Here is a 10,468-nt window from a genome sequence, read left to right on the forward strand (position 1 = left end):
CTTCATTTAGTCTAGCATACCTAAATAAAATAATTTTCAAGGAAGCAGAGGTCACTTAGGGACCCACACTGTTTTGCCACAATTGATCAAATATACCATACAGTACAGAAGACATTTCATGGCGGTAAATAGATACTTTTGGGTTACCTTTTATTTTCATCAAAACACTGAAGTACTGTACAGTCCTATAAATTACTTCTTTCCTGCCATTTTTATATGTGGCTGCCACACAATAAAGTCATGTGCATTTAACCTGCTGAACAAACACATTTACAAAATATGTTTCAGCTGTATGATGTAATAATAAAAAAAGAATGGGCCAAATATGCAAACGAAAGTAGATCACCTTTTTTCTTTATTATTTTAAGCATATTATTCTACTTTATAAGCTGACCATAGTGTAAACAGTAAAAATGTCAATAATTTGTTCAGCTTGTTGGCTGCCTAGGCCTTTTGACAGAGAAAGAAAACAGACATCTCCTGAATAACCATAAAACAAAACAAACAAAAAAATGTTTAGGCAGCTCAAGTCATTTCATCAATAATTTTGCACATTGCAGAATCCTTATCCCACACTTTGTCCCTCTCCGACGAAATGTTTTTGTCTGTTTGCACAACCATGCAGCTATCTCCTGCCTCAGCTATATCCATTGGGTCTGTTTTTAGTCTAAATGCTCCCGCTATGCTGGCACCACCAGCCTCCCCCATGCTATTTGGTTGTGGCAAATCATCAGGCAGTGAAGAAAGACATCCCTGAATCATCTCGACAACCCGCTCCAGGTGCTTCTGGAATCTCTCAGCTGTCTCCAGCCTTTGTCTCTTCTGAACCTCCATCATCACACGAAGTGTCTCCCTGGCCTGGTGGGGCCGGTACTCATTGATGAGGTGATGGATGTGGACAAAAAGGAGTTTCAGGTCTTCAAGCTTTTCCTCTCGTTTAATGCTGCCTGGGCTTTTGATGAGGATGTCCAGGAGGTCAAGAAAGTTCACCAGAATGGACATATTTAGTTTCTTCAGCTCTCTTTTATGGTCAAACTGCATAGGGTGGAGGCGCTCAATGCCCTGGCTCTCCAAGGGTCGAATGATGAGGTCATCACACTGGAAATGATTGCCAAACATCATGTAACTGTCTCGAATGGGGGGTGGAGGTTTGGGGACCAACCCCTTTCTCACATTCTCATCCGTGAACTCCTTGATGTACTGCATAGGTGGTGGCGGAAGAGCACTGACCTGCTGTGGCTCCCCCATTTTGGATATCTTTTCAAGAGAATGGGATAAAGTAGACAAATATATAGGTAAATCTTATATAAAAATATATAAGATACACAAAATATCATAACATCCACTACTAATATTATTCATTCAAAGTGTCGTTTAAAAAATCCAGACATATTCTGTTTCAAAACACCAATTTCTAGAATGTTTTGTAAACCAATGAAATGCGATTATAAAGCTGAATAAACAATAAATACGTATTTTATCAATAATAATTGTTCATAAATGACACAACGAAGCTAAATGCTACGTTACATGTTCAACGAGTTAACGATACAAAGATTTACGAAACACATATAAATACAGACGAAATCCCTGTAGTATTTAACAAAAATAATACTTGCCGAAACAACCCCCTTTATTGATATCAAGTAATGTGGGTTATGTAGACAGCGGATGAGCCTTCTTGCATGTCTCAAATTATTACTACTGCACATCGAAAGATGAAGGAATCGGATTGGTACACAGTCCCTTAGCAACGAGGAACGTTATTGGTCAAAGAAAGACGAGGGCGGGTTCAAAACATGGGAGGTGAATGACGTCATTTAGCTTGAAAAATACATATGCAAGCAGAAACAAATCAAAGAATCTGAAAAAAATACTACCGGTAAATATGTGTTGGAAAATGGGTTTTTTTTTCTTGACGTATTTTCGCAACTCTTTTAACCCCCACAAACGACTACAACAAATAGTTTTGGTTTTATATACTGCAGCGTTCTAGCCAATAGTAGGCGAGTACAGTAATTAAGCTACTTTTTATATGACATTTATAATGACACAGATGCGGTTGCTTTATTAATGTTTGCGGCTGGGTGATTTCACACTTTATATTCATGGCATTTCTGCTAAATTAGTTTTCCAAAAATATTAACACCAGAGGAAGTTTACGTTAAAGTCCTTTTTTAAAAATGTACATTTAGGCCTTTGCAATGTTTGTGTGATTTATGAACAACTAGTGTAGTTCAAACTATTTATTTATACACATTAAAAACTATAATATTGCCAAAATACAAGTCATGTTTTGAATGTTCATGATATTGATCTGACATGTTGTTATAATTTTCCTGCAATGCTTTATCAGTATGAAGTGAACATAAAATGATTATAAATCCAACCAAATAAATGTGAATGTTACAGAGAGAGCATGAGAGAAGGTGGGTGTGTATGTGTGTGTGCATGTGATTGCTTGAGTTTTTCTTTTTTGTGCAGCCTACCTCAGGAAGTGGTTTACCTAAGTATCGTCTCCGGAAACCTATACTTTATACATTACTGTCAGTTCTACCTGTGAATAGCTAGTCATAAATAGTGAGCTTCGGCATGAGTCAACCATCCATATGAGAGTTAAATATCCAAATTTCATCATGAATCCAAGAGTCATCTTAAAGGATACCTTGTACAAGAAATCACAGCAAAAAAGAAGAACTTCACCAAGCAATTACAAAGAGAGGTTCTTTGTGTTAAACACACAGGATCTGACATATTTCGAGAATCGCCCTGGGGTAAGTAACGCACCTTCTGGAGTAACATTGTTGTAACTGTTATAGGTAAACTTCATGCAATGTTTCAAGTAAAGAACATAACTGTAATGCAACATGTGTTTTTAAACTGACTTAGAAAAAGCCAACTCAAAAAGGTTGGATTGAGCTGTCTCATATCAAATGTGTGGAGAATGTACGCAGTGACGTTCCAATACCCTGTGAATACAAGTACCCATTCCAGGTGAGAATGAACGAGTATTTGTCTTGTATACAGAAACCTGTGTCTGTATATAATGTGGATATAGTTTTACAGATATACAAAATTTGTACCTACAAGATCGATCCATGTTTTTCATTAAAACAAAATACAGCCTTTTTGATTATGTGTAATGGATATATTTTGAGGGATGTACTGTAGGTGATCTCCAATCCCCTATGTGGAGACTCCGTAATGACTGTGGATTTAATTTTAGATAAGTAGTTTGTAGATTTTGGCTTATCTAAAAAGGTACTTATGTAAAATTGTTGTTATTTATTACTGATGCCATGTTTTAACTATACAATAATGTAGTGTTTTTAATGACAACTATAAATTGACCTAATCTTCACTTTGTTAATGTTTGTTGACAGATCGCCCATGACAGCTATTACCTGTATGTGTTTGCTCCAGATAATGACTGCAGGTTAAAATGGGTCAAAGCTCTGAAAGAAGGTAAGCAGATGTTATAGGAAGCGATACGTATTTTACACGAAAAGAGAACAGAAACGAGACAAAAACTGAGATGTTGTCTATAGCGGTGTCAGAAGTGAGTGAAAGTATGGTGTTATGTTATCATCTGTATGTCAGATTAAATTATTGTATTTTTTTATGTTGTTTATCGGATGAAGCGACACAACATAACAGCTTATTTTTTAAATACCATCCTGACTTCTGGGGAGAGGGGAAATGGAGATGTTGTCTTCAAACAGATAAGCAGGCGACGGGATGCAGTGAATACTATCCCAATGGAGGTAAAAACTCCTTTACTGTTCCAGAATTCAGAACTGCGATAAAAATCAAATCACTCTATTTACCACTGCACTATATTCACTATGTATGATTGATGTAATGAGAAAATATTATTCACATTGCTAAGAAAAAACAGATGCAAACACATAATGAACAATACACACATATGCCTAACATACAGATTGACTAAATGTGCAAAGTACTTGGGACAGTAAAGACATTAAGGTACGAATTGTATTACATTTACGCATTTATCCAAAGCGACTTACATTGCTTTATCCTATAGACTTTACATAGGTATTTACAATCCCCTGGGATCGAACCCACAACCTTGCGTTGTTAACGCAATGCTTTTACCACTGAGCTACAGGAAACCTTAAAATATTATATTTTAACGTCTTGAAAGAAGCAACTCTTTGCCTAGAATTTTTAGACATTTTATCAGCCAGCTTGACATCTCAATTTTTTTAAACATTTTAAATATCTATTCTGGAATCATATTGGCTGTTTTTCCTTATTATTTGCTTTAAGTCATCCCTTTCTATTATATTATATTATATAAATATTTGGAACATAATGTGCATGATGCGTTATTTGTGAAATATGATCATTTTGAAACGAGTTCTAAAACATAATTGTAAAACATTCGATTTCCATCATTGTCATGAATTTTTATGATATGTCTTTGATTCTACAGCCAAACCTCTGCCGCCAACTCCAGATCCATCGGTATGTCATTCATTTTCTTTTCATATATTTTAAACTCAATGCTTATATAATGTGCAGTATGGCACAGTATAGACTTAATATGTGACCCTGGACAACCAAACCAGTCTTATGGGGCAATTTTTCGAAATTGACATTTTTACATCATCTGAAAGCTGAATAATGAAGCTTTCTATCGATGTATGAGTTGTTATGGATAGGACAATATATGGCGGAGATACAGACGTTTTAAACTCTGGAATCTGAGGGTGTAAAAAAATCTAAACATTGAGAAAATTGCCTTTAAAGTCGTCCAACAGAGGTGGTGTAGCAGGCCATCCACTCACAAAAATAACTTTTTAAGTATTTAGGGTTGGAAATTTACAAAATATCTTCATGGAACATGATCTTTACTTAATATCCTTATGATTTTGGGCATAAAAGAAAGAATGATAATTTTGACCCATACTATGTATTTTTGGCTTTAACTAAAAAAGTTCCCGTGCTACCTTAAGACTGGTTTTGTGATCCAGGGTCACATATGTGTATTACTTACCACTTCAATTCTATTTTAAAAGTAAAGATTTCAACATTGTTAAAGTATTTGTGCTGTTATAATCTTGATAGAACAGTGAGAATGCTAAGTAACAGTGTCGTGTTTGAATAAGAGGCTTTAAGTTAAGCTGCCCATGTTTATTCTAGAGGCGATATTCAGATTCAGAAGAAAGGATTGTGGTGGCTCAAAGGAATTTCAACCCTAAAGAAGACACAGACCTTGCGCTGCACAAAGATGAAGAGTATGTTGTCATTGACAGCTCTGAACCAAACTGGTGGACTGTACGAGACAAAAATGGGTAAAAACTGTATGTTTTTTGTACTCTTGAATGCTTGATTAAGGGAAAAGCATATTGTTTGCCGACACAGTAAATTTAGATTGGTAGATGTCATTTGAATACATTTTATGTGATTATATGTGTACAAATTTTAATTCACTTCAAGGAAAAAACAAAATCATTATTACTGTACATTAATTAAATTTTTGTTCCTGTAACGTAATTGGCAAAGCATCGCATTAGAAGTGCAATAGTCATGAGTTTAATTCCCAGGGAACACATATACGGATAAAATATTTAAACAAAAAATCATGTTTAATATGGATAAAAATGAAACTTGTTTGGATCTTTGTATAAATTAAGACGTGATTTTCTTGCTCTTTTTCTTTATTGCAGAAACATTGGGACAGTACCTTGCATATATATTACAGAAAAAGTCTCTAACAATGTTGAGAAATTTGAGTAGGTTGTCCTTTATATGCTCTTGAATGTATATGGTATGTGGAATGTGTGCATAAAATATGCATAATATATTTTGTTAATAATCATCCTGATGCAGTACACATTGATTCAGTCTGCTATTGGTCATATTTATGGTTTGTTTTTAACCAGATGGTACAATAAGGACATAACTCGGACTGAGGCTGAGGAATTACTAACGAAAGAGGTACAATAACGCAAAGTACTAAGAATGTTTCTGCTATAACTACCAACTCTGGCTGTGTTAATGAAACAATCCAATATGTGTCAGTCTGCACGTCACTTTAGTACATTTTCACAGTTTTTGGGGCTTTGCACAAAGTTTGGGTTATGTGCAAACCTGCAAGAGCAGCATTTGCAGACGATGCAGGCAAAAGTTGAAAACCTTAAACCAGAATGTGGCTGCTGTGTTTCCTGTCATGACTTTCTGACATGTCGGTTTATGTGAACTTGTCAATGTCTCACCTAGAGATTTTTAGCAAGGGGCATAAACACTACAGTTTCTTTCTTTTTATCTGAAAGAATGAAACCAAAACATATACAGTGTGTTTAAATGTATACACATTTAATAATTTGTATTGTTTGTTTGTGTATTTAGCACAAAAAGTATTCATATTATTATATTTACATTTTAGAACAAGGATGGAGGTTTCGTTGTTCGTGACTCCAAACATGCAGGAGGATACACAGTGTCGATATTTGCCAGAATAACTGGGTAAACATTTCCTTAACAACATGACAGTCACAACTTTCATCACTACAAATATATTTTTCGATTACTTCTTTTAATATTGTCCCACAATGGTGTACTGACAACGTGATCGACATCATTTACCTGCAGGTTAGATGGAGAGAAATATCCCAAGGTAAAGCATTACCAGGTCAGGGTGAATAAAGAGGATGAACCTCCCAAGTATTACTTAGCTGAGAAATATCTGTTTTCAAGTATTCCCGAGCTCATTCGCTATCACCAACATAACGCAGCAGGTAAGATGATACAAATCTCAAAGTCCACAGTTATAGTAATTATAGTATGTCCTCTAAATATTTATTTTACACATTTACCTTGCAACTATTTATAAAAAAACTGGTACTATTTATTAAGAAGCCTACAGCAGTTTAGATCAGTATCTTATTGGGGTCATCTTGGTGAATTGCTAGATACAGTTATATCATAATCCAAACAAGATGAATGTGTGAATGTTAATTTAATATTAATATTAACTTTCCTTTTAGATGACCACATATAACACATTTAGTCTCTTTCTCTTGTGCATATGTTTGTGAAAGGTTTGATAAGCAGATTGAGGCACTGTGTCTCCGGAAATGTTCAAAACTCTTCAAGGATATCAGAGATGAAATCAGGTATTGTGCATAGACTAAATTTAAAGATGTAATTCATCTTTAGAAAACTCAGAATATAATAATCAGAGATCAATTAACATAAGCAATCACTTTAAAATATATCCAGGATATAGAGAATGTATGTAGATAAAATAAAAGTCTAAATCAGGTGGTTAAAATATAGTTTTCTTACAGGCAAGTGGGAGATTCATCCAGATGAACTGATTTTAAGTGAGGAGGTGGGTAGCGGGCAGTTTGGCTCTGTTTGGAGGGGCTTCTGGCATGAACGACAGGTTGCTGTTAAGACCGTCCGCAAAGGTTTCATGTCCGAGGAAGAATTTAAAGAGGAGGCACATATTATGATGTGAGTAGCTGTTGGTAAAATAAATACTTTTAGAAGAAAACCATTTTATCGCTCTGTCATGGGCTTTCTCCACAGGAAATTGTCACATCCTAAGCTGGTACAGTTGTTTGGAGTGGTCACTCAGCGCTCACCTCTGTATCTGGTATTTGAATTCATGGAGAACGGCTGCCTGACAGACTTCTTGCGGGGCAAGAAAGGTTGTTTTTCGCAGGACGACATGCTGACAATGTGTATGGACGTAAGTGATGGGATGGTCTACCTGGAGAGCTCCAACTTTATTCACAGAGACTTGGTAAGCATGCATTGAAATGAATTGTAATGCTTTTTTTAAAGCTGCAATCTATATCGTTTGCCCCTATTTCATCATCTTTGTTAGAAACAACGTTTAAGGTTCATTAAAGGCTCATCTTTACTTGGGTTGAGGTCAAATAAATCAAACTGACTTTTTCTGTAAAAACACATCTCAAATTACAAATCATTATTACTGTAAAAGTTATTGTTGTGAATCGGGAGACAGTTTCAAAAACTGTTTTGATGAACTTGCTTAATAACAGATTTTTATTTATTTTTAAACAAAGTTATAAATTGCAGCTTTAATGAAAGTTAAGTCTTTATTTTGGTGCATTTGCTACATAATCTTTGAGTGCATTTGTTACAAAATATTTTTAAACAAAATCTGTTTGACAGGCGGCAAGAAACTGCCTCGTTTCTACAGACAGTGTAGTGAAGATATCAGATTTTGGAATGACCAGGTAAATAGTTGTGTCTGAGCATTGCAAACTGTACTATTTTTAGGACCTTCAGTGTAATGCAACATTCACACTTGTACTTGCAGGTTTGTCTTAGATGATCAATACACCTGCTCTCACGGGAGCAAATTTCCAGTCAGATGGTCCTCTCCAGAGGTGATTCGATTCGGAAAGTACAGCAGCAAATCAGATGTGTGGTCATTTGGTGAGTCCATATTATTAAGACAATTTAACTTTTTTGAAATACAAACATCTGGTAGCTGCAAACACATTTTTCATTGAATACTGCCTGTTTCTTTCCAGGTGTTTTTATGTGGGAGGTTTACAGTGAGGGACGTACACCTTATGACAATCGTAGCAATGCAGAGGTGGTGGAGGACCTAAATCAAGGAAAACGGCTCCCGAAACCTCGTCTCTGCCCACAGAATGTCCATGAATTAATGGAATGGAGCTGGAAAGAGGTGAGAGACAAAATAGATTTCCCGATGAAATACAGTATACTTTCACAACAGCATAATGCTACATTAAAATTGCTAAAATGTGTGACATGAAAAATACAAATAACTGTAATATATTGTCGCATAAAAAGTTAAGAGACCAATCCAAATTTTAATTTAAATAGCATTTCTACATGTATTGTGTAAATACACAAATTCAGCACATGAATTTCAACTCAATCAAACCTCAGGATTGACATAAAGTCATCCAACAGCAATGTGTAGCACTGACAGCATGACAAGACACATGAAATGATAAAAATCGAGGTTATCTTTTGCTAAATACATGTACAAATATAACTGTTGTATTGCTTAAAGGGGAATATCAACTTGCTATCTTTGCAGTATTTGAGGTCTATAAAAAGTTACTTTTTTTTTCAAAATGGTCTCTTAATTTTTCTGCGGGTGTTTATAGCATAAAATATAACATTATCACTTAAAATCTCTTCTCAAGAAAGCTCATAAAAAAGTTCATGTTCTCAGTTTTTTGGAAAAACTTGTGGTGTATGTGGTGTTGTTTACAGTGCATATTGTCACCTTTTTTTACTAAAAGCAACATGCATAAAAGCATTGCAATTGGCAGCCATTAAGAGTCTTGATAAGAGGTATCCAGGCAAAATACCCCCGTTCAAACAGAACATTTCAACTATGGCCTTAATAATCGAAAACCTCTGTGATATTCTTCCATACTTTTATTGCTTGTTTTTTTATGTTTTGCAGTTTTATAGGTGGATTACTGGTGGGGTATTCGAACACCTCAGTAGTTTGTTATTTGTTTAGTAAACCTTCCAACTCTCTGTTTAGTTCTTGTAATTCCTAGCAGCAGAAGCGGTTTCTAGTCAGATCTATTTATTCATTTATTTGCCAGTTAGTCTCATTACTGTCATTTCTGACCGAGCAACATAAACATGACAACATTTGTTTAACAGAAACCTGAGGATCGACCCTCCTTCGCTCTGCTTCTGCACCAGCTGGCCTGCCTTGAAGGGGAAGCTAGATTCACATCGTCGTCTTGACTTATTAAGAGAATATTGTATAGTGTACAAATATCATATTGTATTTATTTGTATATCTTATTTATTTATTTTCAGGTTCTATTGTTTTAAATTTTCTGTGTTCATACTCTGCAAACACAAATGTATGATTGAAGGCAATTTTCTCATTTGAAAAGAAGGCAAAATCCCTTATTATTTTATCCTTTTTTATTTTTTGAATATGTCCATCCTGAGCTCTTTTAGAAATTGTATATTGGTTTAATTAAAATAATGTATTTGTTAAAAAAGCATTCCTTTGTTTTAGGTTACAAGAACCTAACAGCATTAGATTATAACATCAAAATGAGATTTATAGTTAAATCATTCTGAAATGGCCCTTTAACAACAATTGCATATGTTAACTTTTTACAGTGTAGCATTGCTGATTTTATACATCTGGCCCTTAGGAGGCACACGTGAGTCATGTTTGTGATAAATGTTAAACGTCACTTAGTTTGTAGCCCTAACAACTGTATGTATTTAACACATTTATGTCTATCAGTATTTTTCTTTTTGCACAAGGCTTTTGTGCTTTTTATTACCACAATTACCAATAAACCCTCAACTTTACATTCATATATATACAATATATCTAGGCCCTAAATTGTTGACTGTTGGATTGAAAGTTAACCAATGTTAACCAAAACAGATTATTTACAGTCAAAGTCTTGTCAAGTCTGCAGGGATGCAGTAAAAAGCA

The 10,468-nt window shown here is 34.9% G+C and overlaps 2 protein-coding genes across 2 annotated transcripts; one reads left to right on the forward strand and one right to left on the reverse strand.

Moving 5' to 3' along the window:
• Nucleotides 1-337: 337 nt before the first annotated feature.
• Nucleotides 338-1,752, reverse strand: med7 (mediator complex subunit 7). Its single transcript, XM_056769868.1, has 2 exons — nucleotides 1,620-1,752; nucleotides 338-1,257 (listed from the first exon to the last, which is right to left on the reverse strand). Exons 1-2 carry the CDS (start codon nucleotides 1,710-1,712, stop codon nucleotides 526-528), a joined length of 825 nt encoding a protein of 274 aa, XP_056625846.1. The 5' UTR covers nucleotides 1,713-1,752; the 3' UTR covers nucleotides 338-525.
• A 736-nt stretch (nucleotides 1,753-2,488) lies between these two features.
• On the forward strand, nucleotides 2,489-10,344 carry itk (IL2 inducible T cell kinase). The gene is made up of 17 exons (XM_056770460.1): nucleotides 2,489-2,774; nucleotides 2,890-2,994; nucleotides 3,384-3,465; nucleotides 3,642-3,764; nucleotides 4,460-4,491; nucleotides 5,170-5,321; nucleotides 5,697-5,762; nucleotides 5,913-5,967; nucleotides 6,416-6,495; nucleotides 6,622-6,767; nucleotides 7,071-7,145; nucleotides 7,320-7,488; nucleotides 7,564-7,780; nucleotides 8,176-8,240; nucleotides 8,324-8,442; nucleotides 8,541-8,698; nucleotides 9,664-10,344. The coding sequence occupies exons 1-17, from the start codon at nucleotides 2,610-2,612 to the stop codon at nucleotides 9,748-9,750; spliced, it is 1,896 nt and encodes a 631-aa protein (XP_056626438.1). The 5' UTR covers nucleotides 2,489-2,609; the 3' UTR covers nucleotides 9,751-10,344.
• Nucleotides 10,345-10,468: the final 124 nt, after the last annotated feature.

The sequence above is a fragment of the Triplophysa dalaica genome, chromosome 16 (genome assembly GCF_015846415.1).
Source record: "Triplophysa dalaica isolate WHDGS20190420 chromosome 16, ASM1584641v1, whole genome shotgun sequence".
Taxonomy (NCBI): domain Eukaryota; kingdom Metazoa; phylum Chordata; class Actinopteri; order Cypriniformes; family Nemacheilidae; genus Triplophysa; species Triplophysa dalaica.

Bases quoted from the DNA above. Each gene is read 5' to 3' on its own strand.
- med7 (XM_056769868.1), bottom strand. From the start codon at position 1,712: ATGTGCAGTAGTAATAATTTGAGACATGCAAGAAGGCTCATCCGCTGT. The intron at 1,258-1,619 runs GCAAGTATTATT...TCTCTTGAAAAG, and splicing joins CAATAAAGGGGGTTGTTTCG to ATATCCAAAATGGGGGAGCC.
- itk (XM_056770460.1), top strand. From the start codon at position 2,610: ATGAGAGTTAAATATCCAAATTTCATCATGAATCCAAGAGTCATCTTA. The intron at 6,496-6,621 runs GTAAACATTTCC...ATTTACCTGCAG, and splicing joins ATATTTGCCAGAATAACTGG to GTTAGATGGAGAGAAATATC. The intron at 6,768-7,070 runs GTAAGATGATAC...TGTTTGTGAAAG, and splicing joins TCACCAACATAACGCAGCAG to GTTTGATAAGCAGATTGAGG.